Source organism: Populus trichocarpa, chromosome 3, assembly GCF_000002775.5.
Source record: "Populus trichocarpa isolate Nisqually-1 chromosome 3, P.trichocarpa_v4.1, whole genome shotgun sequence".
Lineage (NCBI taxonomy): Eukaryota > Viridiplantae > Streptophyta > Magnoliopsida > Malpighiales > Salicaceae > Populus > Populus trichocarpa.
In genome coordinates, this window is record NC_037287.2 from 20,195,586 (window position 1) to 20,218,525 (window position 22,940).

Consider the following 22,940-nt stretch of genomic DNA (forward strand, 5'->3'; position numbering starts at 1 on the left):
AAGAGACGAAAAACCTTTGGAAAAAGCCAAAAGTAGATTGAAGTTTTTAACTCTAGGTGTGGAACCCTTGGTGGGAGTTCTTGGAATATCTAGTCCCATTCCTCGTTCACAATAAATGCATGAGATAACTACAATTCAATCCCAAATTTATATGCTAATTTACATATGAGTTCTCAACCTTCAAGATCAAGCCGGATTTTCCCTAGATTTTTGTGCTCGTACTCGACTAATGGATTCGGATATGGGTATTGATTTTAAGTGTCATGTTTGTTGAAATACGAATTTTAGGTTCCAGGGGTGTCCAAATTTTGGATCGAGATATGGAGATCATTTGAATAATTCTTTTTATATATCTAAGTTCAAAATATCCACTCTAAAAGAAAATTAATGTTATCCAATTCAATCTATGCTTACATATATTTTTATTTTTAAAAATGTTTAATTTATGCAATATTTAAGCCTAAATATCTAATAATAAAAGGCATGAATTTGATATATGAAAAACATTTTAAAAAACACTATAAAAAACAGCTTAAACCACATTACTAAACAGAAATTAAAAGTTTTTTATTAGTTATATTTAGTTGTAAGTCATGTAAAGCATAGATGTTATCGTTTTATCATCCTCTCCTTCCTCTTTCAATTCACTCTATAGCAATGGGGAGAGCAAAGGAAAGTGAGCTTAAGATGCAATTTTATGCTTAAAAAACAAACACAGAGATGATGAAAACATGCTTAACCAAAGCTTGGGGAGAAATTAGCAAGATTCTAGAGGTTTAGGATTGAGTTTTTAATAACTATATAAGTTGGGGACTGATTTCTAGTCGTCCCTAAATGCTTTTTTTTATAGATAAATCTCATAAAATCAAATCCTCAAAGATAGACCATGCCTTTGTGAGGTTAGTGGTATACCACATCATCACTATGAGAAGCTGAATATATATGTAAGTGGAAGTTACAGCAATATTTTTATGCACCCACTTACCTAATTGTTAATTATTTTCTTCTTTTCTCACTTTATTTTTGTGTGATCTTTGTCTATTTAGTGGTGATGATGATTGAATCAATGACAATAGCAATGACCTGCATTGGTCTATGTGTTGGCTCCCCTTGTGCGTGAGTTCCTTGTTTGAGGGATGTTCTCACTTCCCATTGATGAATACTTTTGGAGGTTAATTTTAGGCACAAAGAAAGTTCATTGAATCTACCACACACATTCAATCTTCTTTCATTCTTTTATAAGCATTGCTTTATTTTATCTAGAAAGGGAATTAAGACCATGTAATATCATATTGTTGAGTACCATGTTTTTTGTAAGGGTATGAGAAAAAGAAAAGTCCAATGTTATTTTCATAATAACTACTAGTGATAAATATAAGGAGAAAAATTAAAAAAATCAGTTGACTAGGTTTGGTTTGGTCATATCGATCAAATTATTCAAAATAGGTTAGTAGCGGAGGGTCAAAAGGCAATCAAAAACACTAACTAAATACAAAATTGAGATCAGATATCCTTTATTCATTCATGGGGGTTGTCAGTTCAACGTCTAGTTATTATCTTTGGTAGAGAAAGCATGTGATTGTATGCATAGAAACGCTTAATATTCTTTTGGCAATTCTTGTTTAGATTAGTTTGTGAGAGGAGCTAGAAAGACAAGAAAAAAAAATCGAGATTTTCCTATGAATTGTAGCTTATCGGCCATAACAATGTTTAGTGGGGGTGTTTTCAAGGGAAAGCATTTAGTTGCCATTTTGTACCTTAGTGGCCTGGCATGGTTAGTAGCAAGGAGAAGGACCTGAAATTCAGCCAAACCTAGGAGATTGTATTAGAGGTGGAGATTTAAGACAAAACGTGAAGGACCACGATGGTGTGTGATGTGATGAAGGAGCTTGGCTAGTTCTTTCATCTTAATTTGGATGGATTCTCTTCGTTAAGCTAAGCTTGGTGGTGTACGAGAAAGGAATAATATTTGACACAAGAGAAAGAAAGGGTTAATGAAGAGGACAAGCCCTTGTCTTCAATTGATGGTCTAGCGTTTTAGCGTTAGTCACGAGGTAGAAACTCCCAAAAATAAGACAAACTTGAACTCTTTGCCAAAGATCAAGTGGCTAATTACTTGTCATTCTTATCTGGGTAGGGTAATTAATGAGAATCCTTAAAAAAAATACTAAGAAAACTAGCAGAGGATTGCAAATATCCTAATCCAAATAAAAGATATCGAGTTCATATTCAGATATTGTTTAGTATCGTGATAATTTTTGTTTTTTTGTCCAACCACAAAAGAAAAAACTATGAATCATGAGCTTAACAGCTATAGAATGGCATAAGAGGGGAGGAAAGGTATTGGAGACAACTCCAACCAGCACTTTCTAACTACACCTTATGATTTCTAACTCAATCACGCTGAGTTGATAAACCAGAAGTAGCAGTTTTCATACACCAAAACTAAGTTTTTTTACTGATTAAATACTAATTAAGTTATAATTAACCCAACAATTAATTGCTTTATACAGCATAATAGTACGTAGCTGTAACTCTGGGAATAGTTAAGGTGCTGGCTACATTTCATTTTTCTTCTGGAAAGGATGCCTTGAAGAGAGTAGGCATGCACTTTCACTAATTGGTTCTCCAGGTGTTGCATATGTGGATCATCATCTGACTTGTGATCCTGTTGAGCTGTAGCACCATGTGTTCATAACAGTATGATCGATAAGCCTTGCTAAAGAAGAAATTAAGTCACTTTGCAAGAGAGAATTGGTTGACAGAAAAAGCCCATCTGAGGTGATCCCACTTTCTAATTCTCTTGTATTTTGTCTCTACAGCCCTTCATTCTGTGTCGTCTAGTGCAAATTAGTGCTCAACTTAGACCCCGTTTGTTTGCTGGAAAGTAGTTTTCTTTTAGAAAGTGAATTCCAGGAAAGTGAATTCCGAGAAAGTATTTTCCGATGTTTGGTAGTGTAATGGAAAATAAGTTGGAAAACACTTTCCAGTGTTTGGTTATGTCATGGAAAATGAGCTGGAAAATAACTTATTAATGTTTTATTTTTCTCAAGTTTATTAAAATAATGAGGAACAAATCTTACAAATTAAAAAGTTGAATGAGAATGAAATTGAAAAAAAATATAATTTCATAAATTATCTCAAATAAAATAAATAATAATCAAAATAATAGAGATCAAATCTAAAAAATTAAAAAAATAAAAGGTGAAGAAATTAAAATAATAATAATTAACATTTCATAAATTATTTCAAATAAAATAAGTAACAATCAAAAGAATGAGGATCAAATTTGATAGATAGAAAATTTCAATAAAAAATGATAAGGAAAAAGCAAATAGCAATTATAAAAATAAGAACCAAAATTAATATAAAAATTAAATTTTAAGAGATGGAATTGAAAAATAAATATTCAAAACAAATTATATATAGCAATCAAAAGTTTGAGGATCAAATTTGATATAATCAACAAATAATGACATTTCTAAATTTTTCACAACTTCTGGAAAGTGTTTTCCGCCCAAATTTTTCAGGAAAACACTTTCCTGAAAACCAAGCCAAATTTTCCTTTGACTGGAAAGTGTTTTCCGTTGACCAACTTTTCTAATGGCAAACAAACACAAGAAAGTTTGGAAAGTGGTTTCCCGAAAATCACTTTCCGGAAAACAAACACAGCCAAAAGGGAAAACACTTTCCTGAAAACCAAACCAAATTCGAAAAGTGTTTCCGTTGACTGGAAAGTGTTTTCCGTTGACCGAGAAGTGTTTCCGTTGACCGGAAAGTGTTTTCCGTTGACCAACTTTCCTAATGGCAAACAAACACAGGAAAGTTTGGAAAGTAGTTTCCCGGAAAGTGAATTCCGGAAAACAAACATGGCCTTAATGTATTCGATTTTAATAGCATGCTTACTATTACTTTTAATTTTTTTAAAAATAAAAGCTTCAATAGATTTTGATTAGGTCTCGAGTCAATCTTAATTTTTAATCAAGTAACACTAAAAATCAACTTTTTTTATTTTTCATGAAACCCGGCACATCTAAATGCTAGACTAACCCATTAAACCGATCTAAGTTATTACTGATCAGACTAAACAAACAAGGGTGGAGACATATAGCTAGTGGTTATAAAACACATGCGAAGAGATAATCTAGAAAGCCACATGCTTTCAGCCTTGTTAGAGAATGACCAGTTTTTTTTGGCAATCTTTGACATTTCAGGAGTTTAGCTAGGCATGTCGCCCGGTATCTTTTGAGTACTCATCTACCTGGTGTTCTCCGACTTGCTCAAGATTGTGTTTATATTGAATATATATTAGTTAAACAAGCACTATTGTTGGACCTCAATTTCAATGAAATATTCAATGCCTAATTAATCTTTTAGGCCATTTACACCAAATTAATCATATATAAATAACTCTGTTAATATATATATATATATATGAGTTAAACAACAAATTCATCTTGGCTTATGTTTCGAAAGCATTCTAGAAAATTGATTTGAGTAGCAGTCAATGATATGCAATTTTTTTATTTTTTGTCAATAATTTCAAACCTATTTTGTAATGAGAAGTCAATAAACTAATTAGAATTATGAAAGGAAAAGTCTAAAATGGTGGAAAGAAATTATTTGGCTTTTTTGGACATACTCCTTTAATACTACATATATACTTCACAAAAAAGTTTAAAAACTGACAATTGATTTACTTCATTCTTGAAAAATATTGTTTTTTGTTTTGTCGTTTGATCATGAACAAACATGTTAAGAAAACTCTTTACTTAATAATTACAATTGTATGGCTTTCTTGTGATAGTAACTAGTATAAGGGTCATGCAACCTCAATTATTATAAGTAATGCATACAGAAGCAACAAATTAGTTCTTGGATGTCTTTTTAATGGAAGAACCTTCTCATCTTTTTTTATATAATCACATTCCATTTTATAATCTCTTTCGGTCATAGTTATTTTGAAGCACACAACAAGACAAAATAGTCATCAAAGATTGTTGGACTTCAATACCAGTTGACGCAAATAAAAATAAAAGATAAAAAGATTTGTTGTATTTCAAAACTCTCAAAGACCAAAAACATCATAAATTTGAGGAGACAACTAAAATATTTAATTTTTTATGTATTTAAGTCTCCACTTGTAAAAAGACTATTGCAATCCTTTATATAGAAAAATATAAAAACCATAATAATACTTAATAGAAAAAAATGAACTAGGAAAAATATTCCCTTCAAATAAAAAAAAAGCCTAGAAAAGCATCATAATAAAAAATAGAAAAATATTTATTTCCCTATATATATATATATATATATATATATAAAAGATCTTGCTTGAGTCTCTCTGCGTCGGGAAAACCTCGTCTTCGAGTTCAGTCTTCAGTTAAAAATTATCTTCCATCATGAACATTCTTTTATGTGTAGATCACCCCATCGTAGATTTCTAATATAATATTTTTGTGTAAACCATCTCATTATTAGTACCACCACCAGGATTTTGAATGATAGCAACTGACACAAACAAAAACAACACACTAATTCTTTGACTTATTTTTCTCAATAGAAAACTTCCTCGTAATATTCTACACAAGCATATTATATTATGCAACCTCGTCTAGCTATGGTTTTTTCTATAGCACATAGTATAGATAATCATTAATGATCGTTGAGTTCTTTTCGAGTCATGGTTGTTTAATAGCCCACAACAAACAAAATAGCTTAGGATTGTACCATATAGCAAGCAATAACCTAAAATCATTGGCCTCTTATATCAATTGACACCGACAAAAATAACAAACTAGTTCATGGACATCCTTTTTCCATAAAAAAAAAACCTCATCTTTTATACAAACACGTCTTGTTATATAACTTTTTTCAGTTATGGTTGTTCTACATCAAACAACAAAGTAAAGGAACCATGGTTGTTGGGCTTTAATACTAATTAATGCAAGCAAGAGTGAAGGATCATGTAGTTTGTTACATGTCAAAATATTAAAAAAAAAAACTATAAGTTCATGTCTCTACTTATCAAAAAAAAAAACTATTACAATTCTTTTTATAGAAAATACTAAAAAAAATATTAATAATACTGAATAGAAAAAAAAAACAAGAAAAGATATTCCCTTAAAATAGAAAAGCATCATAATAAAAAATGAAAAAACAAAAAAAATATATATTTTTTCTTAAAAAAAAAAACCGATTCTGCATCAGTAGGTCTCATGGTATGAAATGGCTCATAACTACGATCATCAACCCAATTCACTCCAAATTGAATTTCATTGAAAAGTGGAAGCATACACGGAGGGAAAACCACTTATATAACTATACCTACCATTGATGGCTTACGCCCCAATGGCGAGGAAGCTTACGCCCCACGTTATTATTTAAGATTCAAATATCACGAGATACATTTTTCTGTAAGTACACTGTTTAATTATAAATAATTTATTTAGAATCTGAATATAATTTAATTAAAATCTGATTAATTAAGAGAGAATTTAATGTTGGTACATGAAACTTGGACTAACCCTAATTGTTAGTTACAAAACCTTTGAACTACTAACAAACACAACTAGGATTTCTTTCCATCGAGATCCCAATACTACAATTGACACGCCTAGTATAAAACCTAACAACAATCAAACACAACTTGGATGATCATTCCTCGGAAATCATAATTAATTTCACCATGAAACCCTCAGCAACTTCTTCTTTGATCATTCTAAACGTTTTCATCATTTTACTAGCCTTCATTCCCTTCTCTTCTTCCTATTTTTTGCCTCCCTCAGTCCTAGGATCAGCCATTGTGCACCAAAATTATACAGCAATATCGAGTTTTCGAGTACTGAATAGAAGAGGTTTAATTCAGTGTCGTCACCCCAACCCTTACCTTCGAATCAATGTTAGCTCAGAAAACGGCCTCTTGTCAGACAATGAATATGTCAATGTTACTGTCAGTGGAGTTTTTCTTCCTTCGGATGATGACTGGGTTGCCATGATATCACCTTCTGATTCCGAGTAAGAGTTTGTAGATGTGCATATGTAGACATGCACATGAATTGAATTATTTTTTTAATCTTTTCTTAGAATACCTTTACTGTGTATTATGGAATTCTTTTTGTGTTGTTTTGATGTATGATATTGTCTCTAAATATCTATATTGCAGTGTCAAGAGTTGTCCTCTCAAAAAATCTAGATATGTGCAGACTGGTGATCTTAGTAAACTCCCTCTACTTTGTCACTATCCTGTTAAGGTAATTATGCCATATTCTGATTCTAAAACCAGCCTGCTACAGCTTCTTTTAATTATTATTTTTATCAGTTTATTGATGTGATCGATTCAGTTTGTAGATCCCATGACATTGTTAAAAGCAAAGGGTGGGTGCTCCTTTTTTTAGCCTGTTTAACTTGTAATCCGAAACAAATTATATATGAGCTTAGAATAACATTAAGAGTGAACGTATAATTATAATCTTTGAATCTTTGAAATTGCAGGCACAATATATGAGCAATGATCCAGACTATCTGAAGTGCACTAAGCAGGAATGCAAGAAATACAACAATACTAATTGTGAAGTGTCAGCTTGCAGTGGTACAATATCATTTCATGTTATCAATATCAGGACCGATATTGAATTTGTCTTCTTTTCTGGAGGATTTGAAACTCCTTGCATTTTAACAAGGTCTGGCCCTATGAAGTTTTCCAATCCAAACCAGCCACTACATGGGCATATCTCAAGCATAGATTCGACAGCAACATCGGTGCGTAAGATTGTATTTGATTAGTATTCCAGGATAGATAAAAAAAGATAGATACGGAAAGGATAAAAATATATTTTGTTAAAAGAATAGGAGCAGAAACATAAAATAAATTTGTATCTAAAATAGTTTTGGAATGAATTTATATCCTTTTCAAATAAGAAAGACAAATAAGACATGCCCCATGTGTCTTCATCTTTTTTTGTCTCCAAACAATAACCAAACACTACCTTAAATTAACTATAAAACTTGTCAGTTCAATAATCATAACTGCACTAATCTTGTCCAGGAGTTCCATGCATTGCTTATGCTACAATTGACGTTTAAGCTTCTTGCTTATGTCGCAGATGAGATTAACATGGGTTAGTGGGGGTGAGGAGACTCAACAAGTACAATATGGAGATGGAGAAACACTGACATCAACAGCAAAAACATTTTCGCAAGATGATATGTGCAGTGAGTTCCTTGTTCTGATTTTTTGGTATTTCTTTGGTTTATAAAACGCTTATGTAGTGATTTTGAATCTTCTGAGAATTGTATGGAACTCATAGCTTCGGTTCTTCCAAGTCCTGCCAATGACTTTGGGTGGCATGACCCTGGGTACATTCATTCAGCAGTCATGACAGGACTAAGGCCTTCAACTACGTACTCCTACAGATATGGAAGGTAAACTATTGAATATGTCCCAAAGTTTTGATTTATAGCTAACTGGCCTGTATTCTTCCTATGAAGTGATTCGGTTGGCTGGAGTGATAAAATCCAGTTTCGAACTCCACCTGCTGGAGGATCTGATGAGCTCAAGTTTCTTGCATTTGGTGATATGGGGAAAGCCCCTCTTGATCCTTCTGTCGAACACTACATCCAGGTAGAATACAATGAAATGTAACGAAGAAATCGAAAAATGTTATCATATATAAGTTGAGGAAAACAAAGATGATCCATGGCATCAATGTATTGACCAATGTTCATAATCCGTGATCATGTAGCCGGGATCTCTCTCAGTGATTAAAGCCGTGACCGATGAGGTGAAATCCGGCAGTGTAGACTCCATCTTCCACATTGGAGACATAAGTTATGCAACAGGATTTCTAGTTGAATGGGATTTTTTCCTTCACCTCATAAGTCCTATGGCTTCTCAAGTCTCCTACATGACCGCAATCGGAAACCATGAAAGGTTTTCACTTGAACTTTTGAGTGTCTTTTTTCAGTGTCAGGATTGTGTTTCTGGGATTAATCACTGTATAAATTTATTCAGAGATTACATCGGTTCCGGATCTGTGTACATAACCCCTGACTCAGGTGGAGAATGTGGAGTTCCTTATGAGACTTATTTTCCAATGCCAACCCCAGCAAAGGATAAACCATGGTACTCTATAGAACAAGGAAGTATCCACTTTACAGTCATTTCCACCGAGCATGATTGGACTGAGAATTCTGAGCAGGTAAAGCCAAACCTAACCTTCCATGATCTTCAGTTTTCTACTCTGAGTGACTGACATATTGGACTCTTGACAGTATGAATGGATGACGAAGGATATGGGTTCCGTTGATCGATCAAAAACTCCTTGGCTAATTTTTACTGGGTAAGCTGCATTTAGCATTATTTATATGAACTATGTGCCCAGGTTTTGATAGATTTCGGATATAGATTTAAAGACTTTCACAAATCATATGCAGACACAGACCAATGTACTCCTCATCAACTAATCGATTGTTTAACGTCGACGACAGATTTTCTAAGGCTGTAGAGCCATTACTGCTGCAGCATAAGGTTAGCTAGATTTGTTGGTCGAATATCAACTAGGCCTATATTCTGCTGCTCTCTAAATCAGTAATGTTGTGTGCATGAACCAGGTTGATCTTGCTTTCTTTGGCCATGTTCACAATTATGAGAGAACATGTTCTGTTTATCAAAGCAATTGTCTGGCCATGCCAACAAAAGATCGAAATGGTATTGATACATACGATCACAGCAATTACAGTGCTCCAGTGCAGGCAGTTATTGGTATGGCAGGCTTCAGTTTGACCAAGTTCTCAAAAGTAAGCTGATCACCCATGTTCTTTGGTAAATTGAATTCAATGTTTTCTGTTAATGAATAGCAGAGGAAGGTGCATGGGATACAAGATTGTTGTCAGGATCATATTTTTAGGCCTCCTAGCAGCATAATTTTTTTAATTAAAATGATACGTGTTTGGATATGATATCAAAACTTCATATGATTACGAGTCTAACTAATGACACGAGATACGTTATAAATCATATCGTAGAATGTTTCTAACAGCTGAGATTAAATGTGAATGTTTTGCATCGAGTTCCTCTGCTATTCATTAATGGCATGCTATTGCATTACTAACGAATAAATTTATAATATTGTTTGTGTTCCTGTGAACAGCCTGGTAGTTGGAGTTTGACAAGAATCTCTGATTTTGGCTATCTAAGAGGGCATGCTACCAAGGAAGACATAAACTTAGAGGTCAGCAGTATACACAACCTCATGAATAAATAAAGAAAAATTTTTGAGCATCTTATCTAACTCAGATCTTTGACTTTTTGCAGTTTGTGAACGCAAATACTAGGCAAGTACAGGACAGCTTCCGCATCACCAAACGGCAAAATAGATAGGATAGGATACAGGATGTAAATTTTTGTATCCATTATACAAACATTGTATCGATTTTATTTATTCGGCGCCGATATTATGTCAGAATCACCGATAAACATCAAATCCCTGATAAAACTTTGCCCAACGACGTGTGTCCATCTGTAACTCTGCCGGACACATACATCGCTGATGGAATAGGGTTACTTGCCGACAGGATATTTCATCGGTGTTTTTTAACTTTTTTTTAATTTTCTGACAGTGATCATCATCTTGATGATATTTAGTCTTTTCATTATAAATAAAAGTTTTTTTCGTTATCCAAGTCAACTATTACATCTTCATCTTGATGAAATTTAGAAAATATTTTTAATAGTTGTGAATTATCAGTTCTTTATGAATTATAGTCGGTTTAAGTGGTCTTTTCACTGCATACAAAAATATATAGTTTATTATGGTCGGTGTTTGTTCCTTTTAAATAAAGTTTTAAGTTGGAGTTATGTAAAATAAATATATTTTTATTAAAAAAAAATTATCTTTTAATTCGTTAACCCGGCTCGACCTTTAATAAATTTTTAGATACTAGAGTTTAATGAAAAAAAATTTATAAATATTTTAAATTAATTATAAACAAGTTGCTGCTAAAATTGGCACAAACTTTCAACAAAATTACACAACAGTTTTTTTAATTGTGATTTGATTGAAAATGAAAATTAAGAAAGCAGCTCGTTTTCAAATTAAGTTATTTCCAATAATGATGAACCAAATTTCATTTTTTTTCTTGTTACGTTATTTGATTACTTTTTTGTTTTATTATTACTAACAACTTATGAATAATAAATACTCGCCATGGTTATGATTTTAGGTACAATTATAACCAATTTTGTATCTTGAATCAAATAGAGGGTTTTGTCTCGAAAAAACATCTCTTGAAAAGAATGGTATCATCATATACATCTACTATACAAAAAAAATATTGAAAAATTTAATGCAAGTTGAATATAAAAACATGTACTATAATACTCATGTGCAGACATAAGCCCCCTTCAAATATAAAAATAGACCTCACGGCAAAGGTTAAGATGAAAGATTGAGATGAAAATCAATGGGAAAAAGAAAAGGGAAGAAATTAAAATAATCCATTATAAGTGGGACTTTGTTACACTGTTTATGTTATGGTTACTTTTACTAGCAGCATCGTAGTACAAAGACATATCACCAACAGATCACTGTCGTGTTTTAAATTTACTTGTTGTGTGAGTTGATAAATGTAATGTTATAATTCCATACGATCTTTATTTCCAAGAGTCTTAATTACCTCCAACATTTCAATCGTATTTCAGAGATAAAAGAATTGAATTGTGTGTTAAAACTTCTTTAATGAGGTTGGATTTCTCGATTTATCATTGTTTAAAGCAATTTGGAAATGACTAGATCAACATCAAACAAATCACAAATGAAATATATGCATGTAACATTCATTTATCACGAGGCAAGACTTAGGTTGCTCATGCAAAACCACTGCAGGTTGGTAAGGTTGATCATACAAATGGCGACCGCTTGTCATTCAAAACCTTTAATATTTTTTCATGTAGTTTAGATGAGATCGAGTTTGACATTACATGGAATAAATCACATAAATTCATTGATTTTCTTATGAATTCAGTGATTGTTAAAGCTTCATCACATGTTCTACTTTACAAAGGCAAGAATCTAAACATGGGATAAGAGATGATTACAACCATGAATTTTGCAGAATGGTGCTCCAACTTTAAGTGCAGAGCACAGTACATGTATCTGCTCAGAAAGAAGATGAAAACACATTTATGTCATTTGATTACATTGCGGGGAAAAAATAAAAGAATATGGGGAAGCAAATGAAGCAGGTTGATTTTATTCATGCCATACGGTTTCTTATTTTGATGGTACGAGACTCAAGTCAATGATCATTTTCCCGAGACTAATTGGAAGATGTTCCTACTGGCAACTGCACTGACAGCATTGCTACTCTGCTTTCTAAGCATGTCCTCTTGAGCAGAAACATCACCATCCTTTCAAAGACAGACGATTAATGGAGTTAGATTAACCATGGGTGAATCAGCTCGTAAATAATTTTCTGACAGTGATCATCATCTTGATGATATTTAGTCTTTTCATTATAAATAAAAGTTTTTTTCGTTATCCAAGTCAACTATTACATCTTCATCTTGATAAAATTTAGAAAATATTTTTAATAGTTGTGAATTATCAGTTCTTTATCGATTATGGTTGGTTTAATTGCTTTAGTTATGGTTTCTTTTAAATAAAATTTCAAATTCGAGCTATGTAAATAAAATATATTATTATTGAGAGAGCTTTGTATTTTAGTTTACCGATTGGCTTAAGTTAAGATCCAATAAATTTTTAAATACTATAATTTAGATCAAAAAAAAATTATAAGTTCTTTGAATTAACTATGAACAAGTTGCTGCTAAAATTGGCACGAACATTCAACAAAATTACAAACAGTTTTTTTAATTGTGATTTGATTGAATATGAAAATTTAGAAAGCAGCTCGTTTTCAAATTAAGTAGCTGCTGTGAATGAAAAATATTTTACGAATTGCTATTTCCAATAATGATGAACCAAATTTCATTTTTTTCTTGTTACGTTATTTGATTACTTTTTTGTTTTATTATTACTAACAAATCATGGATAATAAATACTCACCATGATTATGATTTTAGGTACGATTATAACCAATTTTGTATCTTGAATCATATAGTGGGTTATGTCTCGAAAAAACACCTCTTAAAATAAGATGTTAAATCTTGTGCTTATAAGTGACCAAAACTCTCATCTCCTAGCTGATATGAAATAATAGTATCATCATATATATGCAGGGGCGGAGCTAGAATTATTTGTTAGGGGGGCCATAATTAATATAATAAAATATAATATTTATTTTACTTTATTGTACATGAGTTGTAAAATAAACCTGTATAATTTAGTTATATTCAAATAACTTACTATAAACATATAATGATCTTTGTATAAGGTAAAAGGTTCGAAGAAATACCAAATTGAGTCAAAGTAACGAAGTTAATTTCATCTTCATAATATATTCATCACTTTAATGTTGTTGGTCTTTATATTTATCAAATATAAACATACAAAGTATATAAGAAACATTAGCTAAAACGAAGCATTATTTATGTTCGATAAACTTTGAAATAAAACAAAAAATAATAAAGAACTATTCTCACTAATCAACACGAGTTCTTTGTAAACTGAGGCACATTGGAGTTGCTCAACCATAACTTTAACATTACACATTAGAGTTGGTTCACTAGGCTGCGAGTTATCAATATTTTTTTAAAAAAAATAATCAAATTCTTCTTATTTTGTTCATGGTTCAACCTAAAATCAAAACATATATCGTGAGAAAAAATTAATAATTTTGATGATTCTGCTAAAAACAAAACATAAAAAAAATCAAAGTATAATCAAAACAAACCAATAAAATATATCTAATTAATTAACAAAAAAACACTATAACAAGAATTCAAAAAACAATTGGTAAAATTAGCAGATCTGAGAAAAAAATAAAGCAAAAATGGCAGAATTATAAAAAAAAAAACCTCATCAAATTATTAACAATCTCAAAACAAAATAAAAATAGATTTTAAATTTAAGTTATCTTGTTTTGTTTGATGAAAAATAAATTAATTGATAGCTCTGCTTCAATCTTTTCGTTGAAAAATTTTACTTATAACTTATATTTATATTTTGTTTTTGACCGGCTGCAGAATTTATTACGCAAAGTAATGATTTTATATTTACAGGATTTATATTAGGGCTACGTAAATTAATTTTAAAAAAATCAAATTGAAAAATCACACTTAATTACAGTAAAAAAACTTATATTTGTAGAATAAAAAACCTCCTCCACACTTAATTACCTAATAATATATATATATATATATATATATATATATATATATATATATATATATATATTACAGGGGCGGAATATTTTAGGGGGGCCAGGCCCCTGCTTGCCCCCCTCCTTCCGCCCCTGTATATATGTACTGTAAGAACAAAATATTGAAAAATTTAATGCAAGTTGAATATAAAAACATGTACTATAATACTCATGTTCAGACATAAGCCCCCTTCAAATATAAAAATAGACCTCACGGCAAAGGTTAAGATGAAAGATTGAGATGAAACTCAATGGGAAAAAGAAAAGGGAAGAAATTAAAATAATCCATTATAAGTGGGACTTTGTTACACTGTTTATGTTATGGTTACTTTTACTAACAGCATCGTAGTACAAAGACATATCACCAACAGATCACTGTCGTGTTTTAAATTTACTTGTTGTGTGAGTTGATAAATGTAATGTTATAATTCCATATGATCTTTATTTCCAAGAGTCTTAATTACCTCCAACATTTCAATCGTATTTCAGAGATAAAAGAATTGAATTGTGTGTTAAAACTTCTTTAATGAGGTTGGATTTCTCGATTTATCATTGTTTAAAGCAATTTGGAAATGACTGGAGCAACATCAAACAAATCACAAATGAAATATATGCATGTAACATTCATTTATCACGAGGCAAGAATAAGGTTGCTCATGCAGAACCACTGCAGGTTGGTAAGGTTGATCATGCAAATGGCGACCACTTGGCATTCAAAACCTTTAATATTTTTTCATGTAGTTTAGATGAGATCGAGTTTGACATTACATGGAATAAATCACATAAATTCATTGATTTTCTTATTAAATCAATGGTTGTTGAAGCTTTATCACATGTTCAGCTTTACAAAGACAAGAATCTAAACATGGGATAAGAGATGATTACAACCATGAATTTTGCAGAATGGTGCTCCAACTTTAAGTGCAGAGCACGGTACATGTATCTGCTCAGAAAGAAGATGAAAACACATTTATGTCATTTGATTACATTGCGGGGGGAAATAAAAGAATATGGGGAAGCAAATGAAGCAGGTTGATTTTATTCATGTCATACGGTTTCTTATTTTGATGGAACGAGACTCAAGTCAATGATCATTTTCCCCAGACTAATTGGAAGATGTTCCTACTGGCAACTGCACTGACAGCATTGCTACTCTGCTTTCTAAGCATGTCCTCTTGAGCAGAAACATCACCATCCTTTCAAAGACAGACGATTAATGGAGTTAGATTAACCATGAGTGAATCAGCTCCTAAATAACTACTAAGACATAGCAAAGGCAAAGAAAACGCGGGGGTAGATGACTCAAATTGCAAGTACATAATACTGCAGTCAACCAGGCCCTGGGGTTCACACTTCACACCCTTGCTCCATCAAGGACGAGGGTTTCCAAAAAGTTCCTAATGACTCCAAGCAAGACTTCATAATTTTATATTTTTGACAAAAAAAAAAAAAATCACATAATTCATCACTTGCATTATAGGAGGTAATAACTTTATCTTTTATCTTTTCAGCTCTCATGTAAACTTTGTTGAGGGAGAAAACAAAGGTCCCAACAGTTATGTAAGAATTCCTGTGACCAGGTGGATTTTCCTTGATTCTTTAACTCAAAAACCAAACTGAACCAGTCAGATTATCTTTATTTTGTTGCACAAAGTCCCATGGGAATTGAACACTTACAAGAAGAGAATAGGCACGGGCTAGAGATAGAAGTGTTGGATACAAATTCAGAACAGCCACAGCAGTTTCCTCGGTCACTTGTGGAACCTTCATGCATGATTTCAAGAAACAACCAACAGAAGTCACTCAACCAAATTTTGAAAAAATAAATTAAATGATTAACAAATAAACATTTTTCTTTCAAATATACAGCGGTGTCCAATAAATTAAAGTCTTTATGTATGTGTGCTCAAGGGTTCCTTGATAGAAAGTGGACTCATCTAAATGATTCCAAGTGCAGCTCTTACAAGAAAATTTAGTACCTGCATGAGCTGAATGGCAAATACATCACTAACTGTCATTTTCTCCAGATCTTGGCACCTTTTGATAAATTCATCAAAAGGAGGACAAACCCTGGTGCTTTTGGACTGGTCCTCAGGCAGCGGTAAACTATAATATTGGGTTATTGACTGGGTAAGATGAGCGTATTTCTTCAGAGTATCACGCAAGGAATTTGTTCTCTGAACATCAAAGCCCTCCAGTATCTCTGTTGTAAAACAGCTGCAGATGATAGGGTAAAAACAATTGAAGATCAAAAGCATATGAAATCCAAAGCACTCTGAAGAATATAGATAAGTGCATTTAGAATTTGGAAAATAACTTCCTAACTTTAGTTGGCATAAAATGCATCACAAAAATTGTTGAAAATGGGTTAAAAATGATCAGAACTTTGTATTGAAAAAATTGTTGCTACAAGAAGTGAAAACAATAACCACTCCCAGCTATTGAATGTAAAATTTAGAAGTGTCCATAGCTGCCAGTCATCACAAAATCCAGAAAGAAATGGATAACTGTACCGTAGAATCAACAACTACCCTTTATTACTCAACTAAACTAGTAGAGTTCTAAACTGATAGGATGTTAATCAAATTGGCTACATGCAGCTGAAATAACAGCCACCTTATCAGACTATACATCATTGCATAAAACTTTGGAAAATATAGGTTATTGTTACTTTGGCTTTATCAACCAAAACAATCTTTCATTCAAAAAGAAAGAAAAGAATCTAAAAGCCATCACAGTATCATTAGATAAGTAAAAAATGTTACTGACAACTTCAAGAGCATCACAACAACCTACATCAGAGTATCCTAATATCCAATTCAAAAGAGAAATTTAATTCAGAAAGAACTGACTGTTACATAAAAGAAAAGTCTTACGCTGTTTTGATGCTTTCAGCAGCTTCAGAAGAATTTGGATCACCTTCAACAAGATATATCAGCTTCTTGAGTCCACATCTCTGATGACATGCAAGTTGCAAATTTTATAAAAATTGTTATTATTGAATCTAACTGAGGTACTACAAGTAAAGTGCTATGATTGGAAAACTGTACTAGCAAATTCAATGAGAGGATTCCATAAAGAACCAGTTCCCTCACATCACAGGAAACAGAATAATTATAGAAAAAGAAATGAAATACGAACTAAACTTTAAGGGAAAAGTGAGTGTAATAACTAATAAACAATAAGAATATTTTCCTTGCTTTAATTAATGGTGCTCGTAATGAAGGCTTTTTGCTTATTCAGATTTGAAATCATCAATATTCCTACTTAATTGCATAGAAAGAACTTAATTACATTCACAAATTTGAATCCCATCAACATTCACCTGAAACCTCATCAAAATCCACTGAAAGAACAAACAAGTAGATAACTATCCAAGGAATTCTTTGAAACAACAGTTACAATTTGTGAAAGGAAAAAATTCACAAGAAAGTTTTCCTAAATCTTTAGATAGTGTAAGCGAATTAAACAGAAATTATCAAAGATTTAGGAGTACTTTCTTGTGAATTTTGTAGGAAAAAAAAACATTTGCACGAGTTTTTTCAGAATTTGAACAGATAAAAAGGAATTGGCCGGAAATTATCAGATGCAATTTCCAGGTGTGTTTGGAATATTCAAACAGTTATCCCTAGGATAGCATGTACTAACAAACCCATACCCTTTGTCAAAGAAGCATGTTTTGTCAACAATATCAAACCAACTTGACCTAGCTATGGCTCTATACCATGAAGTCAGCACCTATATTGACTACTTGAGACATTTTGCTATTTCAACATAAAACATGGTGACAAAGATATGTTGAAGGCAAGAATGTCAAATTACCAGATTGATTAGTGAAATAACTTCACAAAACTATGATTATCAATGTTCATATTGGATTACTGTAAGAAACTTTCTGACTACAATAAGGGAAAAGGTGAGCAAAAGATAACATTATATCAATAAACAACAGCATTAACACATTAAATTCATAGGGGAAACATTGAGATGGAAAATGACGTACAAGAAGCCTCAGTTTCTGATCTCTATAACGATTATCCCTTATTGAAGAACGCAAATCATCAACTTTCTTTCTCTCAACAATAAAATCAAGAACATATTCACTGAGCAGATATTTATGGCAAGCTATCCAGATTCCATCTCCAACTGGTAACCGCCTAACCTGTGGAATTGTCAATACAATTGTCTTTATCCGTAACACTTAGTTGAATAGGAGAAAACAAGCATGCACATTTTCCACAGCACACATAGTGGTAATAACAGAAACTACAAAATTTAGTTTCATCCTTTTTTAATACCGATGATATATTAGGAGGTTTCGGACAAGAAGGCCAGCATCAAGAAAATATTAAATCAAAGGAGACAGCATCAATCGTGTTTCCATTTGTTAAATCCATCAAAGCTACCAAGCCAAAGTGCTATTACATGGACCTTACTACAATTTTATACAAGTGGACCTTGTTGCAAATTATTGGATCCAGGAATTTACATATTTCTCAGCAAAAATACAAGCCAGTCTAGAACAATTGGTGACTGTAACACCTTGCTATTTGTTGAAGTTTCATAAAAAGATCAAACAAGCCTACCTGTATTTTGATTTTATGCTCCTTGCAAATGAACTCAATAAGTTTCCTACCCCTCGAACTGTAAACCACAAAGAGGCAGGACAAATACAGTAAGCTAATGCATCGAGAATAGATGTTTAACCATACCACCGTAAATAACATGACATTAGAACCCACCCAGGACCAAAAGAAGAAAAAGCTGACAGGCAAACAGTAATTATATGATTTAAAGACAACATTAAAACCTATGTCAAGCAGCAGAATTATGTCTGGGCAAAGCAAAAAGAGGCTTCAGTTTCAAGTTGCTAACCACTGAATGGCAAACTGCTCTCGATCATCCAATATTAGGATAACTTCATATACATCCTCAAATCTCTCCCCCAAGCTCAGAGGTGGCAAACTTAAAACATTCATATTTGTATCCAAGCGGTCCGAAGATGACTTTTTCATAGCATGCTCCTATAGAATAATGACAAGGTTAAGGATGGCTAGCCATCAAAAGTAAACAAAGATATTCAATGCCTTGCAAAACAAAGAAATTGCATCAACAATGCTACAGAAGGAAACATTGAATCTTGATGTGCACATACAGATGATGAGCAAGCTCTCATGGAAAATGAACTAGAAGTGGAACAGGCAGAAGTGAGATTTGGCATATTTCGACCGTCGCAATTGGAACCCATTTGATTGCTCTTAGTAGCAAGATCAACTTGACCTGGATGTTTACAAAGCCTTGGATAAGAAACTTTTTCCACATTTTCAACAGGACTGATAACAGCATTCAAAAAGGTATGCTTGTTACCATTTGAAAATGTGCAAGCAGTTGATGTTGATCGGAAGTCTTCTGTTAGAGTTTGAGGCTCTGATTGCACACCATAAATGAGATCTTCTCGAAGATGACACAGAACAGCTGGCCAAAGTAATGATATCTCCTTGTACTGGGAAGTTTCTGAGACTTCAGAAAAAGCAAGAAGAACTTTTTCTTTGGAGTACCCCATGCGCACAAACTACAGAACAGGAATCCAAATCAAAGAAGAAAAAAAGAAAAAGAAAGAATTACACAGCACCCCAAAAACAATTGTGCAATGAACTCAAACAGCAAAATAAATTTTCAAAGAGTGACCCCACAAATCACTGCTAGTAGTCTTGGAAATGATATATGGTATGAAAGACTGAAAATAAAGAAATTGCATCGGTGGACATGAAAAATTCAGGCTTTTTTATTATTAAAACATTTGTCAGAGATATATGGTGAACAGTGTTCTACAGTCAAGCTAAGAGCAGAAGACTTTCAAGAGGCTCAAGGATTGAGGTTTAGACATTCAGTGATACAGAACTAAAGAAGATTTGCAAGAAAAGAAGGCACACCCTCTCAAGTGATTCAAGGGGAACATCTATTGATTTCTTCTGCCTACTTAAGGCAACGGATGTAAATGTCGCTCCCCTAGCTGAATCAGGGTGAGCAGACTCCATATCTGATGTATTAAGCATGTTCAGATCAGAAGACCCCTCTAAATTAGCCAAATTATCTCCAGGATCCTCCATACGAGATCTAATGAGGCATTCACGTGCTGTTTCCCGCCCTTCATCAGTCAGCATGTATCTGCAAGTAACAGAGGCTCATCCAATTTTACATTGAAAGCATCAATAAGCAGGGACGAAGAATGAAGCATTAACTAATTGAACCAGATTCACATTCATGAATTTGATCCAAGCATTAAATGTTGACTTTTTGAGACATGTTCACTAGCATGCACACAGAGCATGATTAATCAGCATTTGCTAATTAGGTCACTATGAGACATCATCAAATTATCTCAATGATAAATTCATATTGACTCTTTTCTTTCAAGTCCTGAACCTTAAATCCATTCTTGAACCAAGTACCACTCAATCAAGATTTGCAAAACATTCCACTTATGCAGTAAAAAACACAAATTTTTGGAGTTGTTTTCATACATATCCAAAAAATAGTGTTTTGTGTCTTTTTCTTTCTTTTTTTGTTGCCAGCCTAGTATTTTTTATCTTATGAAAGTCTAGGGCACATGGATAAATTCCATTCCTTATGTGCTCTCAGCCCAAATAACCATCAAATGCATTTTTCTGAGAGCATGTGCAGCAAAGACATAGAGTTCAAAGTCCACACATAAATTGTCTAGCAATAACCAATCATTACAAATGTCACCTATCACATCACACCTAAACAACTTTAAACCAGCAATAAAGCATAAATAGGTTACATTTTTATTTCTTACCAACAGAGCATACATGCTTAATTGTGGAACCCTAGCAACTAATCGCACCTAGTTAAGTCAATCCACACCAACTACCTTAATTTCCTGCTTGGTTTCAAGCCCATCTTACTTAACAAATTATAGACCCTAGATGAAAAGGATGAAAGGAAATACGAAAAGAAAAGCCATACTTGGCAGGGCAACTTGATTTAACAACCAATCCTTTGTTTATCAATGTCGTCATGCAACTCCATCCACTGTACCACTCCCTTGAACTTCCAAATTGTGAAGGTTTCCCTTTCCCCTTATCTGGCCTAAGAAAGGAAGCACAAACCAGAAACTGAATCATCAATGAGCTTCAAAAATAAATTTAAGAATATGATAAGCATATCTAAATGCATATTAATAATAATAACAACATACACAATTGGTGCCCGAGAAAGTCCGCTCACTTCAGCAGCATCAATAAGCTCTTGTTTATGCATAAATTCTTTACTGTTTACAGTCTCCCTGCCAATAACATATTCAAATCAAAATTCAAAAACATTTTTAAAAAAAAAAGAATAAAGAAACATAAAAAGAGAAAGTGATGTCTGTTTACCTGTACAGGGTTATAAGCAAGGCATATGACACAGAATTCCTTTGTGGCAGATAACGTTTTGCTACTTGTGCTCTCTTACCTAAACAACTAAAACGTTATAGCTAATCAGGACAGTGAAAATCAATGACCCAAGTGAACTGATAGATAAACAGCATGGGATGAACGTGATCATACATACCCTTTTTGGTCAAGTCTTCTGGTTCAGAACTCCCTGAACCGTTATCAAAAAACCCTTCCATTAGCCTAACTATCCATTTACCTACACCTCTATACAAAAATACCACCAAGTTATTCCACAAAAGGTAGACTTTTCCATCAATTCAAATTACCAAGAAAAAAAGCACACAAATTGAAATATAATCATGTTTGCAAGTAAGCATGAAAACCCTTACTTTCTCAGACAATGAAATCTTAAGAAAATATGATCACCAACAATCAACACACACATGTTCACGCTAGCACTCAATTTCATAGAATTCTTCTAGAGTTCTAGTCTGCATTCACTTCAAAGCTTTTGCATCTACCATTCCCATCTCTACTCCATTTTTTTTAACCATTTCCCTCATAAAACAAAACACAGAAAATGCATGGCTTTTTTTTCCAACATATCTACAAAGAGAGACCAGTTAACTAACCTCAAAGGGAAAATTCCCCATCTTTTTTCAGATTTCAGCACCTAAATACATTAAAAAAAAAATAATTCTCGCACCCTTTTCAAAAGATATCAAGTGCCCACCAACATGCCCTAAAACCCAAAAAGCTAACAACTTTCCCCAAAAGACACAATCTTTAAGTCAGCAAAAACACCACAATTGCAATCCAAAACAGCAGACATACTTGATTTGAGATAAATCCTTGAGGGTCTTGATAGGAGTCGTTGAACAACACACACTGCTATAGGCCTTGGAAAGTGTCATTTCCAAATTCTCTGATAACCCTTTAGGGCTTTCTACCAATTCTTGCCTCTTTTGTAGCATGTAAGATACAAGGTCTTCATTTTCAGAGCAAAGTACCCTTTTTTGGTTCTGCATTTTTGGGTGATTGGATTTTTAGGTTTTGATTTGATTTGGGGATTTGAAGGGAGAATTTGGGGGTTAATTGGATTAGGGTTTTTGACTTAGAGAGACACAGAGAGGGAGAGAAATCGCGCCAGGTTTGTGGGGCTGTGGGATTTGAAATTGGTGTTAGTATGGGCTGGGCCTTAGCTGGGCTAGTGTT

General features: G+C 32.9%; 2 protein-coding genes and 1 long non-coding RNA gene across 9 annotated transcripts; 2 read left to right on the plus strand and 1 right to left on the minus strand.

Annotated features, from left to right (window-relative positions):
• The first annotated feature begins 6,567 nt into the window (after positions 1 to 6,567).
• LOC7460217 (probable inactive purple acid phosphatase 27) lies at positions 6,568 to 10,688 on the plus strand. The gene is made up of 13 exons (XM_052451631.1): positions 6,568 to 7,017; positions 7,166 to 7,253; positions 7,495 to 7,761; positions 8,106 to 8,214; positions 8,310 to 8,424; positions 8,491 to 8,623; positions 8,745 to 8,932; positions 9,014 to 9,200; positions 9,274 to 9,341; positions 9,436 to 9,529; positions 9,613 to 9,798; positions 10,152 to 10,232; positions 10,316 to 10,688. The coding sequence occupies exons 1-13, from the start codon at positions 6,689 to 6,691 to the stop codon at positions 10,379 to 10,381; spliced, it is 1,911 nt and encodes a 636-aa protein (XP_052307591.1). The 5' UTR covers positions 6,568 to 6,688; the 3' UTR covers positions 10,382 to 10,688.
• Positions 10,689 to 11,976: 1,288 nt separating this feature from the next.
• Positions 11,977 to 22,871, minus strand: LOC7462772 (crossover junction endonuclease MUS81). 7 transcript variants are annotated; one of them, XR_008058702.1, is made up of 16 exons: positions 22,560 to 22,871; positions 21,901 to 21,989; positions 21,723 to 21,801; positions 21,545 to 21,631; positions 21,313 to 21,435; positions 20,256 to 20,490; positions 19,690 to 19,894; positions 19,478 to 19,602; positions 19,198 to 19,346; positions 18,909 to 18,966; positions 18,326 to 18,484; positions 17,199 to 17,278; positions 16,302 to 16,539; positions 16,000 to 16,086; positions 15,354 to 15,518; positions 11,977 to 12,244 (listed from the first exon to the last, which is right to left on the minus strand). XR_008058702.1 is itself a non-coding variant. In XM_052451106.1 (16 exons), exons 1-15 carry the CDS (start codon positions 22,751 to 22,753, stop codon positions 12,305 to 12,307), a joined length of 2,013 nt encoding a protein of 670 aa, XP_052307066.1. In that variant the 5' UTR covers positions 22,754 to 22,871; the 3' UTR covers positions 11,977 to 12,155; positions 12,267 to 12,304. The 7 variants fall into 7 exon arrangements, 6 of the variants coding, with proteins under 6 accessions (XP_052307066.1, XP_052307065.1, XP_052307063.1 ...); XM_052451106.1 differs by lacking the exon at positions 15,354 to 15,518 and adding an exon at positions 12,267 to 12,409 and having other exon boundaries at positions 11,977 to 12,155; XM_052451105.1 differs by having other exon boundaries at positions 11,977 to 12,155; positions 15,376 to 15,518.
• Positions 12,097 to 15,609, plus strand: LOC127905048 (uncharacterized). The gene is made up of 2 exons (XR_008058703.1): positions 12,097 to 12,244; positions 15,354 to 15,609. It is a non-coding gene; the product is annotated as an uncharacterized LOC127905048 (long non-coding RNA).
• Positions 22,872 to 22,940: the final 69 nt, after the last annotated feature.

Coding starts and splice junctions, on each gene's coding strand:
- LOC7460217 (XM_052451631.1), top strand. CDS start 6,689: ATGAAACCCTCAGCAACTTCTTCTTTGATCATTCTAAACGTTTTCATC. Junction 7,762..8,105: donor TAGATTCGACAGCAACATCG/GTGCGTAAGATT, acceptor CTTATGTCGCAG/ATGAGATTAACATGGGTTAG. Junction 10,233..10,315: donor AGGAAGACATAAACTTAGAG/GTCAGCAGTATA, acceptor GACTTTTTGCAG/TTTGTGAACGCAAATACTAG.
- LOC7462772 (XM_052451106.1), bottom strand. CDS start 22,753: ATGCAGAACCAAAAAAGGGTACTTTGCTCTGAAAATGAAGACCTTGTA. Junction 19,895..20,255: donor CCCTTGAATCACTTGAGAGG/GTGTGCCTTCTT, acceptor CCTGTTCTGTAG/TTTGTGCGCATGGGGTACTC. Junction 12,410..15,999: donor CCCGTGCCTATTCTCTTCTT/GTAAGTGTTCAA, acceptor TGTCTTTGAAAG/GATGGTGATGTTTCTGCTCA.